The following is a 26,730-nucleotide window of genomic DNA, read 5'->3' on the forward strand; positions in this document are numbered from 1 at the left end:
GTTCCTGTATTACAGGGAGGGACACGTCATCACTAATTGCAACGTTCTAGACCTGTACACGGATCAGACCCTTGCAGTACATACAGTGAGCGTGGTTTATTATAGTTTTTACTTATTAGTACACATTTTCTTTTGCTAGGGTTGCCTTATTCTATGAAACTGGCCGGATTACCATTGGGAATTTTACTGTTGCTTGCGGTGGCGTATGTTACGGGTAGGTAATAAATGTCATGCAATTCTTATCTGATCTATAATGGCTATTTTCTGCCGCAGGAGGGAACGTATGCCCCACAGCCCAAGTCTGGGATGATTTTTTTATATGCTGTTATTAATGGTTGTATAGGATAAAATAGGTCCTATGTCTGAACTAGATTTAAGGAAAGGGTCACAATCTGTAATGTTGTGGCCCATCCTTCAGCCAAAATAAACCAACTTGGGTGCCCTTTCCGGGATCCTCATTTATTAGATAGCACATCTCTTGTTCTGGAGGACCCGGCTTTTTGTGCATTATAAGAACAGCCTATTGATTTCTATTGTAATTCTTTATATCCCCTGTAGAGGCGCTGCAGGGAAAAAAAAATAAAACACTTGCTTCCAGGCTCCCCTATTGAATGCAGTTGAATGGTGGTGGGCCCAGCCCCAGCCTAACCCCCTGTTCTTATTGTCAGATTCTAGCAAAAAGGGAACTGTCCCAAGCAAACAATCCCTTTCACTGGCCCCCTTGGACATGGGGAAATCTGGTGCTCATGTGAATGGGAGCTGAGCTGAAGTGCACCGGCGCAGGCGTTCTGCTATCACTCCGAACACTGTATAGTCACCACTGCTGATAGGTGGGGGGGTCCTGGGTGTCGACCCCCATCAATCTGATAATGATGACCTATCCTATCTGTAGGCCAGAAAATCCTTTTAAAATCAAGCATGTTAACAGTGTTATCCCCAGAATTAACTTCCAATAGAACACCCTCGGCATGCTCTGGTGATATTCTTCCTCCTGATTGCCATGCTGTCACTTCCCCTAAATTAGGATAGATGTTACCCGCTGCTTATCTCAGGGCGAGTTTTGCTCTGGGGCGATCTTGCTGCACAAACATCTCTCAGAGAAATGATGCCGCTCTAATAAACGAGTTAGAGGAACAGATCCCGGTTTACTTTCCATGTGTTAGCCCCCAGGGTGCAAACAGAGGAGACAAGGGGACAGGAACAAAGAAGGATGAAGCCTGTTGAAAGGGTTTTAATTAATGGCTGTTCAATCTCAAGTTAAAAAGGAACAAATAAATAAACAAAGAAAAAATTATAAATAATTAAAATAATAATAATAATAATAATAAAAATAATAATAATAAAGTAAAAAAAAATATTGAAAAAAACACAAACCTTCAGCATGCAGAGGTACAGTAAGGGCCTGTAGAAACCTATGGGTGCCATATCATGTGATCATCATATAAAGCAGAGGTGTAACTTTAACTCTTGGACCACAATGTATAAGAGGGACACCACCTACCAAGCGCCATTTATTATGTAGGTGCTTTCCTATGTGGCAGATGGGTGTGCAGACCCCTCCAGGAACCAGGGCTTGGCCTCCACTGCTACCTCTGCACCTCTGATATGAAGAATGCACATTCCAGAATTTGGGTGACATGTCTTATCCTTGGATTCCAACACTCATGTGTGCAATATTGCGCCATGTTAATTATTTTAACAATTTTTTAAAATCTTTTTAATATAGCACCAACATATTATGCAGCGCTGTACGCAGTGTAATTGTTCACACCAGGTCCTGTCCTCGTTTGTCCCCTAGCACATAGTATCCAGAGCAAATATCCCACCGGGCTCTTCTCTACTGGTAATGTGAGCAGACCTGGGTACTTTGATAAAACCTACAAATGCGTACGGGAGAAAATGCAAACTTCCTGCAGTTGTTGGTCTGTCGGTTCGGTTAGATTAGGAGCCTGTATCTCAGTTTTGCAAAGCAATAGTGCTAGCCTGTGAGCCACCGTGTCCTTAATTGTGACAGGTCAGCACCATCACCATTACACATGCTTACGATGTTTGTATAGAACTAGCAAAAAAAGCAAGTTGTATGAAAAAATACAATAGACTCTAGAAAACGCTGCCCTTTTCTATACAATATACAGCGTATTTTATTTCAAAACAGTTTGGAAATTGACCACTAGAGGTCTCCCTAGATCCCTCTGACCCCAACTTTCTTATTTTCAAATTGATGGCTTACCCGCTCCATTAACTTATTATTATACTCCCTTATATATTGCTGACATACTCCTCAGCGCTTTACAGACATTGGCATCACTCTGTCCCCAATGGGGCTGACAATCTAAGTTCCCTATCAGTATGTCTTTGGACTGTGGGAGGAAACGGGAGTACCCGAAGAAAATCCATGCAAACATGGGGAGAGGACCTGGACAATCCCTTTAACCAGTAGAATAGTATAATGCAGTGACTGCTGTGGGGCTGAGATGTTTGTATTTCTTGTAATTCAGCTTCAGTGAATTTATGTAACAGATTGCGCTTCGCCATCTGTTTTGCAGATTACTCCATGATACTGCTGATTAAGGCAGGCGAGATGTCTGGCACTAGCACATATCAAGCTCTTGTCAGCAGGACGTTTGGATTTCCTGGATATCTGCTGGTGTCATTGCTGCAGTTTTTATATCCCTTTGCCGGTAGGATTATTTTTACTGATATCATTTGAACTAGCAAAAAATAAAGATGGCTAATTTCATTTCTACCAATTTCTATTATAATAATAATAGTAATAATTCTTATTTTATCAGGATTATTCAGCATTTACCCAATTTTGGTATTTTTTTTAATTCTTCTGGGGTCCTTAATAAAATATGACATATTAAGATAAATGGCTGATGAAGATTTTTATTTTAAGATTCTTTGAAGGGGTCGTCTGACTTCTGAAAATGGCATTTATCCCATAGAGAAAGTGAATACAAGGCACTTACTAATGTATTGTTATTATCCATATTGCCTCTAGGGATGAGCGCGAATATTCGAATAGCGAAATATTCGTACGAATATTACAACTTCGTAATTTCGCGAATATTTTGAATATATTAAAATATTTTTTTCCATCTGAACCCATTAGTCATATTAGTAATTTACTTTAATATCACTAAATTAGTGCTAGTAATTTAGGATCACAAATTTTGTGATAGTAAAAATTACTACTATCACTGATGGGTTGGCTTGGTAGAATTGTCGAATATAGCGCTATATTCTCTATCTTCGTCTATTCGACCAAGCCAACCCAATAGCATACAGCCCTTATGCGACCCGATTCACTCGCATATGTAATTGTCCATTTGTCGCATAACATAAACTATCCTACATAAAGAGGGAAATTATAAATCAGTAACGATTCTCATTACTGATTTATAATTTTCCTCTTTATGTACAGCACTATATTAGATAAATTGCAGTCTATATGTGTATATTACGAATATTCGCTATATTGCTATATTCGTAATATACAAATATAGACTGCATTTTAGCTAATATAATGCTGTAGTATATTTTTTTTTATAGTGTCAATTTTTTCCAAAAATAGAGTTCAGAAGAGACAAAAAAATTTGACTATAAAAAAATATTATAGCACTATATTAGCTAAATTATGTGTATTTTACGAATATCCGATCAGCAGAGGGAATCTCTCTGTGTTGGGATCTGAGGCTTGTGCCGAGTTGGAGGGCTGAGACCCGGGTGTAGGGGACACAGGCCTCCTTAAGCCTGCTTAGGGACTTGACGAGGCAGAACGGCCAGCAGGGTGTGAACTAACAGCCAGGAGATAAGGTGACTTTCTTGCTTTATGAACTTTTCGTGTGTGTGAACAGACACCAAGACTGCAAAGTGACTTGCGTTTTGTGCTATACCTTATGTGTGAATAAACACTGAAATTTTGCTTTTCAAACTGTTTTTTGCCTCTGTACTGCATCCGCTTACCCTGCCTACCAGAGCGAATCCCTACAATATATATATATCTTCTATATGTATAAAAAAAGGACGTATATACAGTACAGACCAAAAGTTTTGACACATCTTCTCATTCAAAGAGTTTTCTTTATTTTCATGACTATGAAGGCATCAAAACTATGAATTAACACATGTGGAATTATATACATAACAAACAAGTGTGAAACAACTGAAAATATGTCATATTCTAGGTTCTTCAAAGTAGCCACCTTTTGCTTGGATTACTGCTTTGCACACTCTTGGCATTCTCTTGATGAGCTTCAAGAGGTAGTCCCCTGAAATGGTCTTCCAACAGTCTTGAAGGAGTTCCCAGAGATGCTTAGCACTTGTTGGCCCTTTTGCCTTCACTCTGCGGTCCAGCTCACCCCAAACCATCTCGATTGGGTTCAGGTCCGGTGACTGTGGAGGCCAGGTCATCTGGCGCAGCACCCCATCACTCTCCTTCATGGTCAAATAGCCCTTACTTTCAAAGTTTTCCCAATTTTTCGGCTGACTGACTGACCTTCATTTCTTAAAGTAATGATGGCCACTCGTTTTTCTTTACTTAGCTGCTTTTTTCTTGCCATAATACAAATTCTAACAGTCTATTCAGTAGGACTATCAGCTGTGTATCCACCTGACTTCTCCTCAACGCAACTGATGGTCCCAACCCCATTTATAAGGCAAGAAATCCCACTTATTAAACCTGACAGGGCACACCTGTGAAGTGAAAACCATTTCAGGGGACTACCTCTTGAAGCTCATCAAGAGAATGCCAAGAGTGTGCAAAGCAGTAATCAAAGCAAAAGGTGGCTACTTTGAAGAACCTAGAATATGACATATTTTCAGTTGTTTCACACTTGTTTGTTATGTATATAATTCCACATGTGTTAATTCATAGTTTTGATGCCTTCATAGTCATGAAAATAAAGAAAACTCTTTGAATGAGAAGGTGTGTCCAAACTTTTGGTCTGTACTGTATATATGTATGTATGTATGTATGTTCCGCTATCACTCAAAAACGCAACCATTGATTTCAATGAAACTTGCTATACACATCCCTTGGAAAGAAATGTTGTGGGGGTCATACGCCCCTACACAGCAGCTGCATGGAGTTTGTATGCTCCAACTGTTTTTGCTGCACACATATTGCTCTGTAACTCATCGATTCATTTTTACTAAACTTGGTGCACATATCACTTACTATCTGGGAAAGAATACTGTGGAGGTAACATGCCGCTATACAATGAGTTTCTGCCTGACCCGACGTCTGTCTGTCTGTTATTTATGCGTGACCAAACGACTGGACCGATCTTCACCAAATTTGGCACACAGGTACATCAGGTGTCCAGGAAGGTTTTAGGTGTCTATAGGACGTACCGTTCCTGAGATGTTCCCAAAAAATGACCTGCATTAGCCAATTCAAACCTGCAAGTCTTTCTCTTTATATCCCAACTGCCATACACACGGTCACATGTCCCTTATCAGCCAATAGAAGCTCGCAGGTCCTTAGTCTCCACATACACACAGTTTTACTCCAGGTTTCCATAACAACCCAGCCATTTTTCTTTACTGCTGTAGGTCAGCTTTAGGCTAGGGCTACACGACGACATGTGTCGCGCGACTACACTACTACATGTGTCGCACGACATGTGACATACTGCGACTGCGACACGACAGTCGCAGAAAAATCCATCTTGGATGAATTTTTTCCGACTATCGTGTCGCAGTCGCAGCATGTCACATGTCGCAATGCAACACCATAGCCTATCATTATAAAAATAGTTCTGACAAAATGTCGCGCAACACATGTCGTCGTGTAGCCCTAGCATTAAAGGGGCGGGCACTGTGGAGATGACTGTTAAAGAGGCGTTCACTGTGGATGTTACTGTTAAGGGGCAGGGGCCACTATTAAAGGGGCAACTGCTGTAGTGGTCACTGTTAAGGCAGCGGGGTACTGTAGAGGTCACTGTTAAGGGGGCGGGCCCCTTAGGAGGTCAATGTCAAGGGAGTGGGGTGCTGTGAAACTCACTGTTAAAGGGGCAGGCTGCTGTGAAGGTCAAAGTTAAGGGGATGGGCTGCTGTGGAGCAGTAATGGCCAGTTCGCCAGCGAACACATGCGGGCCGCCATCTTTAGTAAGGTAGAATCACCCGTCTGGCGATGCACAGGTAAGCCCTTACCTGTGGCGGGAGCCGGTCTGAAATGAAATGCAGTCACCGGGAGCAGGCAGTTCCGAGAACAACCCGATGAAGGCCCCTGGCGGCTGTTCTCAGAACTGCCTGCTCCCGGTGACTGCATTTCATTTCAGACCGGCTCCCGGCACAGGCACAGGTAAGGGCTTATCTGTGCATCACCGGACGGGTGAGTCTACCTTACTAAAGATGGCAGCCCGCATGTGTTCGCTGGCGAACACTGCGAACTGGCCATCACTGCTGTGGAGGTCCCATTTTAAAGTGGTGGGGCACTGTGGGGGGGTCAGTGCTAAGGGGGATACTGTCGATATCTTTTAACAACACACAGAAACATTATATGAAATAGATGAAATATACCCGAGTGAAGCCGGGTCCTTCTGCTAGTTCATTACATAAATGAGGGTTTTAGTGCACTAAAGAGCAGAGCCTTTCCCCTTATCGCTCAGCAGCTTTTTAGTGCTATCCCCGCCCCCTTCATGAACTAATTTACATAAAGGATAAAAGTATTTTTTATTCGGAATCCACAACTGATTTTTTTAACAAGACAGGTATCATTGTAATCAGCAGGATCAACCCTTCCAGACAACATGTCTACTTCAGGGTTCAGCAACCCCGACACTCAAGCTGTTGCAAAACTACAATTCTCAACATGCACACTTGCTTAGCTTTCTCGAAACTCCCGTAGAAGCGAATGCCGCATGCTAGGAGTTGTATTTTAACAGCAGCTTGAGTGATAGAGGTTGCTGACCCCTGCTTTAATAGGGTTGATCCTGCTGACTGGTGACACCAAAGGTATTCCTGATCAGATTTGAATTGAGGCTACTCCTACAGGGATTATCAAAGCGGCCCCCTGGTTTTCACCCTTTAAATCCTGTACAGGGATCTGGACTCTGCTGCAGGGGAACCACCAGGCCGCTCCCATCTGGAGTCCTCTCTGTTCAAGTGACTGCTGACCCATGGGAGTCAAGAGACTGGTGCAGAGCACGAATAGACATTTATGGATCATAATTGTATGGCTTAAAAATAAAAAACGTTGTGACTGACTGAAGTTTTAATATCTTCCAGCAATGATCAGCTACAATATCATCACAGGAGACATTTTACCAAAAATATTTCAACGAATCCCAGGAGGTGAGTTTCCTTCAGTAGTGTCTCGAATGGTTGCAAACTCACGTAATAACATTGTCTCTGCCGTGTCGTTTGTACTCATTGATAGTGGTTTATATGGGCAGATCGCTTGCGGTCCGAAGAAGAAGCAGAGGAATATACTTGCTTTTCCAGGACTGTGCTCACATCTGACATTTTTGTCACAACTTTTTATGTTTTTTTATGTGTTTCTAGAAATTACAGTAAAACATTTGAGTAAATTATACAAAAAAAGCTTAAAGAGGACCTTTCACCTCTCCTGACATGTCTGTTTTAATAGCTTCGTGCAATCCCCCTGTAACAACAATTCTGGAACATCTATTCTTATGTCTGTTTGTTGTACCATTCCTTTATTATTTATACTAGAAGTTATGAACAGTGCTGAGCGTCAGGGGCAATATTCGAATTTGCGATATTTCGCAAATGTTTGGGTGAATATTCGTCATATATTCGCGAATTTGAAAAATTCACGATCAGCACTACTCCTAAAGTCAAAGATATTGCAGCCTTCTCATTGGCCCACAAGCAAGAAGCAGTGAGGGATCATGGGTACTGATGAAAAAAAATCTAGAATATACGAAGATATAGCACTATATTCTAGATATTCGCAAATGCCAATATTTGTGATAAAAATTCACGATTAAAATATTCACGATCAACACTAGTTATGAATGAATTGCTAGCAGTCTGCAGTAAGGGTACAGAGGGGAGGTAACCAGTTAGGAGTGTGTACCTGCACAGTCTGACAATGGAAGCACTGATTGGATAGAGTGAGACTGTGCAGGGACACACCCCTAACTGGTTACCGCCCCTCTGTACCCTTACTGCAGACTGCTGGCAATTCATTCATAACTTCTAGTAGAAATAATACAGGAATGGCACAACATAGAGTCATAAGAATAGATGTTCCAGAATTGTTATTACATGGAGAACGTATGAAGCCATTATAACAGGAATGTCAGGAGAGGTGACAGGTCCTCTTTAACAAAATAAAAAACACAACAAAATGTGAATACAGCCCAAAATAAATCCCTTGATATTGTATATACAGTACAGTAATATGGAGGAAAGTCACAGTAAGGGTACACAGAGCAGTGATTGTGCAGAAGAGAGAATCACACCTTTATAAGGCTACTTTCACACTTGCGTTAGGAGCGGATCCGTCTGGTATCTGCACAGACGGATCCGCTCCTATAATGCAAACGCTTGCATCCGTTCAGAACGGATCCGTTTGCATAACCATGAACAAAAAAAAAAAAAATATATATTTTTTTTTTTTTTTTTTTTTGTTCATGATAATGCAAACGGATCCGTTTTGACTTTACATTGAAAGTCAATGGGGGACGGATCCGTTTGAAAATTGAGCCATACTGTGTCATCTTCAAACGGATCCGTCCCCATTGACTTACATTGTAAGTCTGGACGGATCCGTTTGCCTCCGCACGGCCAGGCGGACACCCGAACGCTGCAAGCTGCGTTCAGGGGTCCGCCTGCTGAGCGGAGCGGAGGCTGAACGCTGCCAGTCTGATGCATTCTGAGCGGATCCGCATCTATTGAGAATGCATCAGGGCTGGACGGATCCGTTCGGGGCCGCTTGTGAGAGCCTTCAAACGGAGCTCACAAGCGGAGCCCCGAACGCTAGTGTGAAAGTAGCCTTACACTGCAACAAAAGTGCAAGCAAATACACATTTTTGCCTCTGTTTGTGAAAACCATTACCTCAAAAGCAGAAAAAACACAGAGAAAAGTGCAATTATTTGCTTCCCACTTCCATTCCCATCTCATGTGCACATACTCCTAAGGTCCTTTTACATGGACCAGGGATTCAGTGAGTGATTAATCAGCAATAGTGTTGAGCACGAATATTCGAATATCTAATTTTTTGGGCGAATATCGGCACTTCGCTATTTCGCGTATATTTCGAATATAGTGCTATAAATTCGATATTTCGAATATTCGTTTTTGTTTTTTTCCCCACTTCCCAAAAGTAGTTCTTAGCTGTCCTGAGGATTCCTGGCTTCCTGGCTGCTCCAGTCAGTGACCGTTGCCGCTTCTGCCGACTTCCGTGCTCATGGAGCGTCCCCATCACCATCGAAATGCCTCCATACTAGAATGTACTGTCGGATGTGAGAATTACGTTGAAATCGCAATTCGATTAATTCAAGTTATAATAATCGAATTGCGATTACAACTTAGCACTGCTATATTCCATATTCGTTAATTCTAGCCTAATATTGAATATAGCAGTGCTAAGTTGTAATCAAAATGCGATCAGTACAACTTGAATTAATCGCATTGCGATTTCAACTTGGACCTGGTTTACTATGGTTGGCTTGGTAGAATTAACGAATATGACGAATGTATTCGTCATATTCTTCAAAACGAAGATAACAAAGTATTCTCCATCTTCGTTTTAGCTCCATATTCGTCAACTTCGTTAATTCTAGCAATCAAATAGGAAGGTTGACTATAGAGACAGCTGTGTTTATTTCGCTATGAGATTATATTACTTTTCTTTTTTTTTTAATAAATAGAATAATTATAATACTTGATAATTATTAAAATTATTCTATTTATTTTTAAAAAAAGCAAAATAATATAATCGCATAGCGAATTAAACACAGCTGTCTCTATAGTCAACCTTCCTATTTGATTGCTAGAATTAACGAAGTTGACGAATATGGAGCTAAAACGAAGATGGAGAATACTTTGTTATCTTCATTTGAGGAATATGACGAATACATTCATCATATTCGTCATGTGAAAGGCCCTTTAAATGATATCAATGTATATCACTGATTGTCACGTGTTATTGGCCTGACATTGACCCTTGTAATAGTCCCTTAAAGGGGGTTATGCCATGATTGGTGTAAAAAATGAAAATCAGACATCATATAGTACATGACAATATCTCTCTAACAAAGCTAGAACCAGCCCTGTACCTCACATGGATCCAGGGATCTCCACATTCACTGCTCCAATTGCTCTGCCAGATTCTCTTCAGCCTGGCAGCTCAGGGGTGTGCCCTTTCTGCTGCAGCTCTTTCCCTGTAACTGCCACAGCTTCTAACAGAACATAAGGCTGGTGGCAGTTGAAGATTTAAACTGAGCATGTTCAACCCGACAAAGAACAGACAGCAGGTGGCGCTATACAGATACAGTTTATTGAATAACTCAGTGGCTAAGGCTACTTTCACACCTGCGTTAGGTGCGGATCCGTCTGGTATCTGCACAGACGGATCCGCACCTATAATGCAAACGCTTGTATCCGTTCAGAACGGATCCGTCTGCATTATTCTGTCCCAAAAAAAATCTAAGTCTAAGTGTAAGTCAAACGGATCCGTCCTGACTTACATTTAAAGTCAATTGGGGACGGATCCGTTTACAATTGCACCATATTTGTGTCAATGTAAACGGATCCGTCCCCATTGACTTACATTGTGTGTCAGGACGGATCCGTTTGGCTCCGCATCGTCAGACGGACATCAAAACGCTGCAAGCAGCGCTTTGGTGTCCGCCTCCAGAGCGGAATGGAGGCTGAACGGAGGCAAACTGATGCTTTCTGAGCGGATCCTTATCCATTCAGAATGCATTGGGGCTGAACTGATCCGTTTTGGGCCGCTTGTGAGAGCCCTGAAACGGATCTCACAGGGGGACCCAGAAACACCAGTGTGAAAGTAGCCTCAGCTAAATTTTTAGTCACATGCAATTACAAAAGTATCAAGATCCAGGTGCTGGTGGTTTGAAAAATGTAGAATATGTTTTGTGACACAACTCTTTTAATGTTTTGTTACTGTGACTAAATAACATAATTAAAGTACAGATATTAGATTAATACACAGATGATAATGATGATAATAAAATTATTAATAATAATAATAAATACATATACAGTAAGATAGATAAAAAACAAAACAGACGCAATCTCCAATAGTAATGAGCGGCATAGGCAATATTCGTTTTTGCAATATTTTGTGAATTTTTCGCATAATATTCGCAATAAATTTGCAAATTCTAGAATTCGTGATGTGGTCATTATTTCCGCAATTGCGCAAATCGGCACTAATGATGCGCATATTCTTTCCGCAATACATGCGACTTCACATTTTATCAGGTCTGAGTAGATATTGCTGATTGGTGCAGCAAGTATTGTTGTGACATCACAGCGCTATGTCTGTAGCATGTATGTATGGACAGCAGAGAAACAGTAATCCCTATCACACTACCTAACACCCTGCACTGGAACAGCTACACTATATCAGGATATAACCTACACTGACTATCTCCCACTAACTCTCTGTATTATATATATAAACTAACTAACTATCGAATGTAAATGGATAAGGAATAGGATCCAGATGAAAGCACAGAGCACAGCAATGTCACCGCTGTCTCTCAGAACTGCAAAAAACTGCAGAAAATGGCTGCTGGGGAGGTTCTTATATAGTAAGGGGTAGGCAACTTTCCTATTGGTTGCTAGGGATGTTGCTAAGCTCAAAGATATTGCAGACTTCTCATTGGCCGACAAGCAAGAAGGGAGGTTACTGATGGGAAAAAAAAGCGAGAATATTCGCGATTACGAATATATGGCACTAGATTCTACATCTCCGCGAATTCTCGAAGTGTCGATATTCGCGATAAAAATTTGCGATTAGAATATTCGCGATCAACACTACTTTCCAAGAATAGAGAAAAAATAAAGTTCTTTTATTCATCTAAAATGGTTTAAAAGTTTCAGCTTAACACTGGAGCCGTTGGATAAGTAATATAAGCTCACTGCATACGGTCCATCAGTCGCTATCTTTTGCATTTTAATTTTATATACCGCAGATTGCAGACAGATAGATCAAAATATAAAGAAAATGAACCTGTATGTTACATAGTATAAAACGTGTCTTCATTTCTGTTTCCATGCAGTTACTCCAGGAAGCATACTTGCTGACCGCCATTTTGCTATCCTGAGCACCACAATCGTCATTACTCTTCCTATAGCATTATACCGTAACATGCAAAGACTGGGAAAGGTACAGTATAGAAACAAAGCTTCCTTCTTCAGTCAGCATTATGACCCTTGTTCTAAGTCTTTATGGATAGCAGACATCCCAACCTGCAAAAACTCATTTCAGGGAGGTGCACTTCTCATTTCAGGGAGTTGTTTTTTTTTTTTCCCCCACAAACTTTTTATTACATTTTCCAAAAATATGAAGTATCTGCACACTTTGCTCTATGGTGTGGAGGACTGGGCTCATTACCCTGCCCCAAATTATCATATTTATATATATGATTAAAGCATCCAAGGGGTGTGAATTTTTCACTGGGGTAAATAATATAATTAAAATGGAGGGTTAAATGTGTAAATGTATTTAAAAAAAAATACATCTCTCTCAATAGTTCTAGAGCTACTGAATGAGACAGAAGGAGAGATGCCTTTAACATATATATCTCCTTGAGAAGCCAATTTGACCCTAAAGGGTTAATTCAACCTGTAATCTAAACTCTGTGTCCTGTCACTTCTCTTATCTCTCTGCTCTGCTATCTGACTGAGATAAACCTTTCCAGGATATATTGTTTCACATGCTGGTGTCAGGGAGCCGCTATCTAATAGCGGGAGAGTCCCTGAACCTCCGGGAGAGTTGAGATCCCTGGGATAGCTCTTATTAGAGCTGTTTGCTCATATCCCTTTAATAAAGTTGCCCGACAGTGCTCTGTTACCACATATAGGGACGTCTCTGCCCAGAACAGACCATAAATAATAATAATAATACTATCATTTGGCTGATGCTAACATTAACGTTGGTGTGTGTTTCTGTATATATCCATTAATGACACTTTAATATGGAGATCCGAAACAGAAGAGGTTCTCAGATAAAGACTTAGGAGGTCATTTATGAGGCCGAACCACGCCTATGTCAGGCACAGATTGTGGAGCAATGGTTAGTTGTGCTGCAATCTGCGACTTTTTACTGCTCACGCCAGGTCTAAAAGTGGGGGCGAGGAAGGGGACGGGCCGGCAGGCCTTTCTTATTTACCAGAAAAGGTCAAAATGATCTAAAAGGTCTAAATGTAAGACAACTCGGAAGCTGTTTTACATTTAGAAGCGGCCAAAGTTATGAAGAGGCCGGCTGGTATAGGGGTTTATTAAGAACGGCATCTAAAATGCTGGTCTTAATAAATGTGCCCCTTAATTAATAATCAGTGCATCTCTTTCTGTCTGGAGGACCTGGCACGTCTATGCACTAATGCAGACAGACTATTGATTTTACTAGTCTGTGTAATACTTCATTTTGCCTCTGGTGGCGCTGCAGGGAATTGAAACACTTGCTAACAGGTTCCCTCCACAATTCACAGCTCAGTGCTAGAGGTCAAATGCTGTGATTGGTATAGCACTGGGGGTAACTAAACGGATTTGTTTAAAGTGGACAATCCCTTTAACCAATGCTCTTTATTTCAAGTATAGAAAGAATTTTTGTTAATGCACTTAAAAGCATTCTTTTGGCTACTAATATTGATGACCTACTGTATCCTCAAGATAGGTCATCAATATCAGATCGGTGGTGGTCCGACACTAGGCACCCCTTACCTGACCTACTGTATCCTCAGGATAGGTCATCAATATCAGATCGGTGGTGGTCCGACACTAGGCACTCCTTACCTGACCTACTGTATCCTCAGGATAGGTCATCAATATCAGATCGGTGGTGGTTCGACACTAGGCACCCCTTACCTGATCTACTGTATCCTCAGGATAGGTCATCAATATCAGATCGGTGTTGGTCCGACACTAGGCACCCCTTACCTGACCTACTGTATCCTCAGGATAGGTCATCAATATCAGATCGGTGGTGGTCCGACACTAGGCACCCCTTACCTGACCTACTGTATCCTCAGGATAGGTCATCAATATCAGATCGGTGGTGGTCCGACACTAGGCACCCCTTACCTGACCTACTGTATCCTCAGGATAGGTCATCAATATCAGATCGGTGGTGGTCCGACACTAGGCACTCCTTACCTGACCTACTGTATCCTCAGGATAGGTCATCAATATCAGATCGGTGGTGGTCCGACAGTAAGCACTCCTTACCTGACCTACTGTATCCTCAGGATAGGTCATCAATATCAGATAGGTGGTGGTCCGACACTAGGCACCCCTTACCTGACCTCAGGATAGGTCATCAATATCAGATTGGTGGTGGTCCAACACTAGGCACCCCTTACCTGACCTACTGTATCCTCAGGATAGGTCATCAATATCAGATCGGTGGTGGTCCGACACTAGGCACCCCTTACCTGCTGATCAGCTGTTTCAGGCTGCTGCGGTCCAGTGCACAGAGCTGGAGGCAGATGGATCTGTACACTGTGTAGTGGCGAATGCTGAGGATAGCTCATCAATATCTTTAGCCCAGATAACCCATTTGAGCACTAAGGTTCTTTGCGCTGCAATCTGCAAATTTTCTGTGACAAGCCAGGTCTACAAAAGTGGGCATGGTGGGGAAAGGAGCCCGTCTCATTTATAATTTTCTATGCCTGTTTTAGATGTAGAAAGTGGTCTGAAACTACGTAAGCAAGAAAGCTGGTGTAGATTTAGAAGCGGCGATGCCTCTACATAACCTTGGCGGATCCACCGCCAGTTTTCTGTCTTCATACACGTTCACACAGTGTGCAGTCTTACATTCAGCATAAACCATTCCTGTCTTCCAAATAAGAGGACTGTTCTTTGTAGTCTAACTTGTTTATTAGTAAAACAGGAGTATTTGAGGTAAAACTATAAGAACACAAATAACATGAATAAGTATATAACACTGAAGCACGTGGTAAAATGTCTGCCTGTACATAAGACTTCATGGCTAGCTAACGCAGTAAACTTCCCTGAGTAACAATACAACTGACCGAACAGCTCTGCATAACACAGTGTCCCTAAGACAGAGGTAGATTTCTCACCAGATATGCTTTTAAGAAGGAGATATGCAGCTCAGCTGGTGTGTCCTTGATGACTGGAGACTAGGCTTCTCTCTCCCAGGATGCATTTCAGTCCCACAATGCTTTGCACCTCCCACAATACAATAATCTTTATTAACAGAAAAACAAAGTGTAGTACATTTTTAAGACCGCTAGATGGTGATATAGCCTATAAATAACCAAACTAATCACCACCGAAATAGGAGACGTGAAATAGAAGCATTTTCTTTAACACTGCTGGGCAGAACAGCCAGCGCAGGGTCTTAATGAATGACCCCCCCCCCCCCCCCCCCAGGTATCTTTAATAGGAAGTATAATTTGATTACATTAATCCATTAGATATAAATATGAATTTAATATCGATAGATTGACTGTACATTGTTGTTGCTCCCTTGTAGGTATCTCTGATGTCCCTACTCTTAACCATAATCGTCCTGGTGATTGTTATTATTCGCGCCTCATCTTACATGGTCACAATGTAAGTATTTAATTTGTTCATAATGGAAATTATTAAATTCTAGATTATTATCATGTAACTTTCTAGACTATACCAGACATTGCTATTTGGCTATTGTCTCATATAAGTAGCATATATTACACTTTTGTAGGGGGTGATTTGCATTTAGTTATCGTGAAAGGGTTGTATATGATGCTACAATCATGTGACTGTATGTTATCTAACCTTGGTCTCGTGTGCCCTTCTGCTCTTTTACACAGAACTAAAAGAAGCTGTGATAACACACGCCACATGGTTATCTTGTGACAAAAGGCATTGAAAAAGTCAATTAATATTTTATTGCCATTGTTTACTTAAAGCGGTTGTTCAGGCCATTTATATTGATGACTTATCGTCAGGATAGGTCGTCAATATCTGATCGGCGGGGGTGCTGGGTGCCGGACTCCTGCCAATCAGATATTGATGAGCTATCCTACAGATCAGCTGTTTGAAGAGGAGGCAGCGCTCCATGCGAGTGCTGCTTTCTGTTTATTACACTACATGCGGTGGAGCAGTGTAATTACAACTACTTGCTCCGTTCAAGTGAATGTAGCGACTACTTGTCATTACAATGCCGATGATGGGCATTGTAATAAACAAGAAGCAGCGCCCGCGCAGAGCACCGCCTCCCCTTCAAACAGCTGATCGAGGTGGGTGCTGGGCATAGGTGTATTCTGATGATAGGTCCTCAATATAAATAGCCTGCACAACGCCTTTTAATGTAAACAGCTCTGCTTTTTAGCTCTGCTACATCTCTACATCATTGAGACACATATAAAAGTAGGCACAAAGTTCATGAACAATGATTGTATCAGAGCTTCCATGATCAGGGGCGTAACTACCATAGCGACAGACCATGCGACTGCTATGGGGCCCTGGGCAAGAGGGGGCCCAGTCTTAGTTGGGATTATCTCCTCTTCTACTGGGGGGTGAAAACTTAATCAGACTCAGAGTCGAAACATCGCTTGTTTGGTGGGAATAAACATTCAAATATCTTGAAGACTTGGAGGGCACAATGTGGGCATAACTACTGTGAGAGGGCACAATGTGGGCATAACTACTGTGAGGGGGCACACATCTGTACAAAACTACTGTGAAGGTTGTACAATGAGGGCAATGCTACTGTGAGGGGGTACAATTTTTTTAAAGTATTGGGGGGGGGGGCAGTGGCGTAGTGTGAGTTGCCAGCACCCGGGGCAAGCCAAGTATTGCTCCCCCCTCCCCCCCAGGGCCCCCTCCAGGTTCATGTTGGCCCTTGGGCAATAAATTCCAGTGGGTCCCCTTGGGGCATTTTTATACATTTACATGTCCCTCCAGTGGCCCCCACCAGTGGCCCCTATACAGTATAATGACCACTAGTGGCCCTTCACACAGTATAATACCTTCCAATGCCCCCAAACACAGTATAATGACCCCACAGTGGCCCTCCATTCAGAATAATAACCCCCAGTCGCCCCCCCATTCAGAATAGACCCCCAGTGGCCCCCACACTGGGGGTTATACTGTATGCAGGGGGCACTGGGGGTCATTATACTGTATGGTGGTCACTGGGGTCATTATATTGAATGGGGGCTCTGGTGGTCATCACACTGAATGAAGGGTCATTGGAGATCATTATACTAAATGGAGGGCACTGGGGGTCATTATACTGTGTAAGGGGCCCTCACAGTGTAATGAACCCCCCAGTGGCCCCCTCACATACCTATCATTGCGGGAGCGTAGGGGAGCCGGCGGTCCTGTCATTCACTAACAGCAGCTCCCTGCGCTCCTTCTCTCCTCTGGCCCACTACAGCAGTGAGACACACGTCATGATGTCACCGTTGGGCCGGTGATGTAGCTAGAACTGACTGGGCCCCACAGAATATTTTTGTATGCCTCCCGCCCCCCCCCCTTCCCCAGTGGGTTTACATCACATTTCTCCTATCGGTTTGATGTATATAAATGTGCAGCACTCCACGTTTTTGTATCCTGCAGAGTCCAGTAAAAAAATGCATACGTTAACGCATATGTTTTTTTTACAATGGAACTGTATGGTGAACGGACGCCACTGTACGGCATCAGTCTGAGGCATCTGTTAACCCATACATTTTTGGTATGCAAAAATAGGATGTGTACCCAGCCCTAGTGTCAGAATAAGCACTAGTACACAGCGCAGCAATGTGGAGGAGAGGGGAGGCCGCCATAAACTGACAGAGCGCTACCTGGTCCTAGTGGTCAGGGGTGAGGACTGTGTCTCCCAAGGATCATTTATCTACTCGGAAATACAGGGCACAGTAAAATACACTAGAATCTATATACTATAAAGATATTAGCCCTACCCCCGAATAATAATACAATTAGGTGGTCATTTATTATATAGAAATATGTCTATATTAGGCGTATTTCTGAAACAGATTGTGACGCAAAGGTCCTTAGCACCGCAATCTGCATCATTTTCCCGCTCATGCCAGGTCTAAAAAAGGATAACCTGGGCAGGGAAAGGGATACAGTTATGACCATCCAGTTATTAGATACCACTGCCATACATTGACCGGATAACACCTCTGTGCAGTGACCGGATAAAAGGGTATAAGAGGGCATTGTACAGGGTGTGGTAAGAGGGCACAATGCAGGGTATAAGGGGGCACAGTACGGGGTGAGGGGCACAGTACAGGGTGGGTGGCACAGTACAGGGTGGGGGGCACAGTCACATGACCCTGTGACGTTAGAAGGTCCATATAGTGAATGCGGTTCAGACGCCACCATAATGAGAGGCAGAGGAGTAAGACAGGGGCCCGGGGCCCTGGATGGACAGGAGGGGTGAACACAGCAAGTAGGTGGAAGGGGCTACGAGGGGGATTCATACAAGAAGTAGGGGCAGGAGGTCTGAGCAGGGCAGCAACAGGAGATAGGAGGGTGGAACAGGAGCTCTGGATACATGAGAGAGGATAGGAGACAGAAGGGGATCCATGAGGATGAGATAGGACAGGATATGAAGGGGGGGGGCAGGTGCCATGGAGGCAAACTGCTTGATGTTGCAGTAAACAACTAAAATGCATGAAGCTGCATCCCCTTCCCCCCTTTCCCACAGAGAAGAGACAGTCACAGTGCAGACTCACTGACAAACTCTGCGTGTCTGAAGCTGGTAAGGTAACCTGCTGCTCAGTGAAGAGGGGGCGTGTCTGAAGCTCTGCAGCAGCCGGCCTCATGTGACTCAAAGGACCCACCAGAGGGGTACTGCGTAAGTGAAATGACAGCAATGACTGCTGACATCTGTATTGATGGAAGTGCACATAGCAGCTCAGTGGGCCCCCTCAGGAGCAGTGAGCTCCAGCATTTGCCCGTAGCTGACGCTGACCCTGGCGCCCCCCCCAACCTGTGGCCACGCCCCTTTTAACAGATAATGTAGTGGATATCACCTGCAGTCCTATGTAACACCACAGATAACACGATGATAACTCTCTGTGTACAAATAATGTAGTAGGTGGCTGTAAGGCCCCAGATTTCAGGATACGCACAGTGTGACCTGAAGTCTGGGGCCAGGATGCGGCAGTGTGGGCCAAATTCTATATCCACCCTCCCATCACTGCAGAACATACAGGACAAATAAGTGCAGGGTCCAAACAGTAAAGGAAACAATAAATACTAGTGACAGAATGGCACAGACAATAGTAGGCAAAATCAGAAAGGTATAAAGCCGAATACAATACCAGTAAAATCCAAACCGAACCTAATCAGAAATTGAGGGCAGAAACCAGAAGTAGCCAGAAGTCAGCGACCAGGAAGTCATGTCAAATCCAAACGGGTCAGGCGGAAAGAGTAAAGGTTATCCGAGGTCAGAATCACATAGGTCAGTAGATAAGGGAAGCAGGCTAGCGTGGTGCAAATACCAATCACAGGCAACCTGTGGCCAGCAGGCTGCCTGTTTAAATAGGCCACGCTTCCTGGTCACATGACAAATCTGGCGTCACATGACCGATGATATCAGTGCGCCGGATCTGCGAGTGCGGCCTTTGATTGGCTGACTGCATATAGAAACCCGACCTGGTCGCCCTGGTAACTGGACGCTAGCAGCGCTGCTTGAGGAGAGGCTACAACGGGCGTGACAATGGGCCAAATACAGCAGACAGATTTGTTAGTAATTTTCTTCTCTGTGTTTCTGTCCCTAAATGATCTCTTGTTGTTACTAATTTTTACAAAATGTTCAGAATTAAAGATATTCCCAGAGTGTAAAGTCCCGGCCATGATGTCCTGGTTGCCATAGAAATATAACATACTGAAAATGATTCTGTCATATTATAAACATTATTTATTTATCAAAAACAGAACTAAACTTTAAGAAAAAAGACAATCGTGGAAGACGTATCAACCATGGAAACCACTGACTGTTTACCAAGCACGAGGCATTTATATGTTTAGGCCGAATGCACGCGGCCGAGAGCGGTCCGTGGTATGCCGGCCTGGATTCCTGCTGACAGCAGGAGCGCACGGTTTCATTGGTTGCTATGACGCCGTGCGCTTCATGCCGCCGCTGCTGTACAGTAATACACTCGTATAGATCATAGCAACCAATGACGCCGTGCGCTCCTGCTCTGAACAGGAATCCAGCCCGGCATACCACGGACTGCTCTCGGCCGCGGGACACGGCCGTGTGCATTCGGCCTAAAGGGGGTTGTGCCATTAGGACGACTTCTCTTCATTTGCCTTGTTAGGGCATATGGAGGTCTTGGAGGGCGCTCTGGTGGTAAAGACCCCCCTCTATGAGCCAGGGCAGAGAGATGCAGCACCTGCTCGGTGGACTTTATGTAAACATGTATTAAATAGGATGCACAATACTGGCAGAAATTTGAGCACAGGCAGAGGATGGTGTAAAATAACAGAATAAGCAATACCTACTTGTTGAATCGCCCACCATTCCACCGCTGCCGTTCTGATCCTCCCCGCCGGCGTGCAGCTGTTACGTAATATTGTCAACATCTGTATATAAAAATATTTCCTAAAGGACTCTAAACGCTTCATTGGGGCCCATAAACCTGTAAGTCAATCCATATAATCCAGCACTGCACCAGTTCCGATATAAAAGTAGGACTTTATTTAATTGAACGGGTTTTCCCAGATTTTTTAACTGATGACCCATCCAGCCAATCAGCTGTTTGAGAAGGCACAGTAGCGCTGCAGACTTCTATCTGCTCACCGCACACTGTATCGAGGCTGTGCTTGGTATTACAGCTCATCCCCATTCACTTCAATAGAGCTGAGCTGCGCTTAGGCCATGTGACCGATGAGCGTGACATCATACGGCCTAGGCAAAGCTGCCTTCGCGAACAGCTGATCGGCGGGGGTCCTGGGTGTCTGATCATCTTAGAAAACCCTTTTAGGCTCCATTCACACGTCCGCAACGTGTTTTGCGGATCCATGGAGCCGCGGATCCGCAAAACACGGACAGCGGCAATGTGAGTTCCGCATTTTGCGGACCGCAGATTGCCGGCACTATAGAATATGCCTATTCTTGTCCGCAATTGCGGACAAGAATAGGACATGTTCTATTTTTTTCGGGCTGCTCCATAGGAATGAATGGGTCCGCAATTCCATTCCGCAAAATGCGGAACAAAATTGCGGACATATGAATGGACCCTTAATCATGTAAAACACAGAAGTAGCTTACGGTTGCTCTTGCCCATCCTCATAGCATAACTGCATTTAAAATACAGCATAAAATGAGACACTATCACACAGCCTTCCCCAACAGGGGTGGCTGGAACACTACTTCTAACTTCCTTCTCCACCCATGCTACAGGATGTGGGACCAGCCCACTTCTCCACACACAGGGGGAGTTAAGCTGGAATAAACCATTCCAGCTTAGATGCACTAAACACTAAGCTGTACTTGCCAATGAGTTGCTGCCACCTACTGGTAACCAGGCAGATTACATGAACAATTGCATTTAACATGGTTTTATATGCAAATTTGTGGAAGACATAATGTAAATTATATCTGATGACAGTATAAAGACTCTTAGGAGATAGTAATGGGGTAGAGGACTCTGGGGTGTTACACTTGTTAGGTTAACAAGTCAAGAGGATGACCAGAGTGAGGAAGTGGAAGAGGAGGTGGTGGACGATGAAATCACTGACCCAACCTGGGAAGGTGGCAATCCGAGCTAGGACAGCAGTACAGAGGGGGAGGGATCCGCAGCACCGCAACAGGCTGATAGAGGCAGTGGGGTGGCAAAACGATGAAGGCGGGCCACACCAAACAGGCCCGCAACTGTAACCCGGAGGACCCCTTTGCGGCAATATCCCTTGCCAAGGGGTAGGTGTTCCGCAGTCTGGCGCTTTTTTGAGGAAAGTGCGCACGATGAAAGAATTGTCATTTGCAACTTGTACCGTACCAAAATGAGCAGGGGCGCTTGAGCACTAGCAAACTCACCACCACCAGCATGATCCGCCACATGGCATCAAAGCACCCCAATGTGTGGGCCGAGCGCCTAGGTCCACAATCAGTGTCTGCAGGTCACACCACTGACTTCTCTTCCCCTGTGTTACGTGCTGGCCAATCCCCTGTCGAAGACGCAGGCCCGGATGCCTCCTGCCCTGCACCTGGACCTTCGCAAGCACCATCAGCTAGCACATCCACTTCTGTGTCCCAGTGCAGCATACAGATGCCCATGCAAATACCCAGCCACCCACCCACCCACAGGCCATAGCACTAAATGTGCAACTTTCTAAATTGCTGGCCTTGGAAATGTGGCTATTTAGGTTTGTGGACACTGAGGCCTTCTGCAGTCTGATGGCGGCGGCCGTCCCTCATTACTCAGTCCCCAGCCGCCACTATTTTTCACAGTGTGTGCCATCCCCGCCTTACACCAGCATGTGTCCCGTAACATCACCCGTGCCCTGACCAACGCAGTTATTGGGAAAGTCCATTTAACGACTGACACCTGGACAAGTGCTTTTGGCCAGGGACGCTACATTTCCTGACGGCACACTGGGTGAACGTTGTGGAGGCCGGGAGCGAGTCGTACCCTGGGATGGCACAGTGTCACAGTCCCTCATCGTGAGAGAGGTGAGAAGATCGGATAGACTTGCTGCACGTGAGGCTATCTGACAGATCTCTCTGTTTTCCTCTATGTATGTGTCATGGTCTTACCTGCTTGCTGCTCTCCTTCGTTTGACATGTGCTGGCGGCCATCTTAGGTTTCTGGGTTTCTTGTAGCCTTCCACCCTGCGGCTCCTCCTTCCCCTGGGAGGAGCTGGATGCCTAGCTCATATATATAGGAGGTCTGTGGCTTCAGTTCCTTGCTTGGTCCTCTTGTGTTCACATGCTTCTAAGACTGCTGCTGCTTCTGGTTCCTGATCCTGGCTTCGTCTGACTACCCTGCTGGTTCCTGATCCTGGCTTCGTCTGACTACCCTGCTGGTTCCTGATCCTGGCTTCGTCTGACTACCCTGCTGGTTCCTGATCCTGGCTTCGTCTGACTACCCTTCTGGTTCCTGACCTCTGGCTTCGCAAAGACTCTGCTCGGTTTCACCATCCGTTTGGACTTTTGCTTTACAGCTTTATTTTCAATAAAGCCTTCTTATTTTCACTTATCTCTTGTTGTACGTCTGGTTCATGGTTCCGTGACATTAGGACCAAGCCATGAATTCTGACGGTACAGGGCCATCCTCGCTACCCACGCTGGTTGCCAGACTTGATCAGCAGGATCACCTTTTGGGTCGGTTCGCTGTGGCGTTGCAAACCCTGCTTGAACGCACGGCTCATTTCGCTCCCGTTGCCGATGGGTCGGTTGTCGCTCCTGGGCTCGCTCCTACTGCCGCTCCGGTTGTTGCGCCAGAGTCTACCCCGACACCTGTTGTTGCGCCTGCGGTGTTTCGGGGTATGACCGGTTCTGCCCCTCTTCCACAGCGCTTTGGGGGAGAGCCAACTCAGTGCCGAGGTTTCCTTAACCAGGTGGGCATTTATTTCGAGTTGCTGCCACATGCCTTTCCTACTGAGAGATCAAAGGTGGGCTTCTTGATCTCGCTGCTCTCGGACAAGGCCTTGGCCTGGGCCAGCCCTTTATGGGAGAACAACAATCCGGTGGTTGCCGAGTTTTCCGGTTTTGTTGCTTCTCTTCGGAAGGTATTCGATGTGCCGGCTCGTGCTGCCTCTGCTGCGAAGCTCCTTATGTCCATCAGACAGGGTTCACTATCCGTAGCTGAATACGCCATTGAGTTTCGTACCCTGGCAGCAGAGGTGGGCTGGAATAATGAGGCTCTGGTCGCTGCTTTCTCTCATGGTCTCTCGGATGCCTTGAAGGATGAGGTTGCAGCTAAGGACCTACCAGTTGAGCTCGAGTCTCTTATTTCTTTCCTGATTTTGATTGACACCAGACTCAGGGAGAGACCTTCCTTTAAGGAGAACCTGCGGAGGTCTTTTAACAGATTGGTGCCTACGTTTGCTGTCCCACCCGTGCCTCCCTCTCCTCCCACGCCTCCTGGGGATGACTTGTCTGGGGGTGAACCCATGCAGATGGGGTTTGCTCGCCTGTCCGAGGGGGAGAGGGCACTCCGGAGACGCGAGGGCCGATGCATGTACTGTGGTCTCGGTGGGCATTTTCGGTTGGCATGTCCGAACCGTCCGGGAAACGCTCGTACCCTGAGATCCTGTCGGGGGCAGATCTTGGGTGGAGTCTCCTCGTCCCCGGTTTCCCGTGTTGACAAACCACTGATCACTGTTGTCCTCTCCTGGGTCGGGGGCTCGGTGACGACCCAGGCGTTGGTGGACTCTGGTGCTGGTGGTTTGTTCATTGATAGTGTGTTCGCTGCCGCCAATTCCATTCCTCTGCAGGCTCGAGGTTCCCCACTGGCTCTTGAGGCGATAGACGGCAGACCCCTTCTGCCGCCACACGTGACTCATGAGACCCTTCCAGTGGGGATAGCCATTGGTGCCGTTCACAGAGAGTCGGTCTGCCTCCAGGTTATTTCGTCTCCACACTACTCGGTGGTCTTGGGGTACCCCTGGCTCCAGAAGCATAATCCGACTTTCGATTGGAGATCGGTCGAGATCCTCTCGTGGTCACCGCAGTGTGGGGCTAGTTGCATCCATGGGTCTGTCAAGTTGCTGTGTACTTCCTCGGACTCTCTGTTGCCTCCTGAATACGAGGAGTACCGGGATGTATTCGATAAGGTGCGCGCGGTTGCCCTACCTCCGCACCGCCCATACGATTGTGCCATAGAGTTACAATCTGGTGCCGTTCCCCCTCGTGGCAAAGTCTATCCACTGTCGGTAGCGGAGAATGAGGCCATGGAGGAGTACGTGAGGGAGGCGCTTTCACGCGGACACATTCGCAAATCTTCGTCCCCGGCAGGGGCTGGATTTTTCTTTGTGAAAAAGAAGGGCGGTGAGTTGAGGCCTTGCATCGATTACAGGGGTCTCAATCGCATCACGATCAAGAACGCTTACCCGATACCCTTGATTTCCGAGCTGTTCGATCGCCTTAAAGGGGCCACGGTCTTTACCAAACTCGACCTGAGGGCGGCATATAACCTGGTAAGGATCAAGGCGGGCGATGAGTGGAAGACCGCGTTTAACACCAGGACCGGTCATTACGAATCCTTGGTTATGCCCTTTGGGTTGTGCAATGCGCCCGCAGTCTTTCAGGAATTCATCAACGATGTTTTCCGTGACCTGTTGCAGCAGTGTGTGGTAGTCTATTTGGATGACATCTTGGTATATTCTGAATCCATGGAGGCCCACATTCTGGATGTCAGACGAGTGTTGCAACGGTTACGAGAGAACAAGCTGTTCGGTAAGCTTGAGAAATGCGAATTTCACCGATCCCAGGTAACCTTCTTAGGTTACATCATTTCCGCTGAGGGGTTCTCCATGGATCCTGAGAAGGTTTCGGCTGTCTTACAGTGGCCCCAGCCCAGTGGTCTTCGTTCCCTGCAGCGCTTTTTGGGCTTCGCCAATTATTATCGGAAGTTCATCAGGGACTTTTCCATGCTGGCCAAGCCTCTCACGGATCTGACCAGGAAGGGCAGTAATTCCCAGGTCTGGCCGCTCGAGGCCATCCGAGCTTTTGAGGCCCTAAAGTCCGCCTTTGTGTCGGCTCCGATTCTGTCGCATCCCAACCCTGGGTTGCCCTTTGTCCTCGAGGTGGACGCGTCTGAGACGGGAGTAGGCGCCCTTCTGTCTCAGCGTAGAACACCAGAGGGTCCTCTGCTTCCTTGTGGGTTTTACTCCCGGAAACTGTCTTCCGCGGAGTGCAACTATCAGATTGGTGACAGGGAGTTATTGGCCATCGTGCAGGCCCTTAAAGAATGGAGGCACTTGCTCGAGGGTTCGGTGGTTCCGGTTCTCATCCTGACGGACCACAAGAATCTGACCTACCTTTCTGAGGCCAAGAGATTGACACCACGTCAGGCCAGATGGGCTCTGTTCTTGTCACGTTTTAATTACGTGGTCTCCTACCTACCCGGTTCCAAGAACATCAGGGCGGATGCCTTATCACGGCAGTACTCCGAGCTGTCCAGGGAGGAGTCGATTCCGACTTCGGTCATACCTCCGAATCAGATCCTGGCCGCCATTCGCACCAGCCTGACCTCTCCCCTGGGTGAGCAGATTTTGGCGGCTCAATCTGGTGCTCCCTCTGGGAGACCCAACGGCAGATGTTTTGTGCCTGAGGAGTTGCGCACTCGGTTGTTGCGAACCTACCATAACTCCAAGACCGCGGGGCATCCTGGAAAGAATCAGCTGTCCTGGGCTGTTTCACGTCTGTTCTGGTGGCCTTCCCTACGTTCCGACATCGCCGCATATGTAGCGGCATGCTCCGTTTGTGCCCAGAGTAAGTCCCCTCGGCACCTTCCGTTGGGCCTTCTGCAACCCATAGCCACCGGGGAGCGCCCATGGTCACACCTGGGGATGGATTTCATTGTGGACCTCCCTGCATCCCGAGGCCATACGGTCATTCTCATGATTGTGGATCGGTTTTCCAA

General features: G+C 45.4%; 1 protein-coding gene across 1 annotated transcript in view; it reads left to right on the forward strand.

Annotated features, from left to right (window-relative positions):
- Positions 1-26,730, forward strand: part of SLC38A11 (solute carrier family 38 member 11) — a 69,304-nt gene that overhangs the window by 10,232 nt on the left and 32,342 nt on the right. The window contains exons 4-8 of the mRNA XM_040440284.1: positions 140-214; positions 2,547-2,681; positions 7,237-7,302; positions 12,232-12,338; positions 15,672-15,751. Of these exons, the coding sequence (XP_040296218.1) occupies positions 140-214; positions 2,547-2,681; positions 7,237-7,302; positions 12,232-12,338; positions 15,672-15,751 (463 nt within the window). The remainder of the gene's footprint in view (positions 1-139; positions 215-2,546; positions 2,682-7,236; positions 7,303-12,231; positions 12,339-15,671; positions 15,752-26,730) is intronic.

The sequence above is a fragment of the Bufo bufo genome, chromosome 7, assembly GCF_905171765.1.
Source record: "Bufo bufo chromosome 7, aBufBuf1.1, whole genome shotgun sequence".
Lineage (NCBI taxonomy): Eukaryota > Metazoa > Chordata > Amphibia > Anura > Bufonidae > Bufo > Bufo bufo.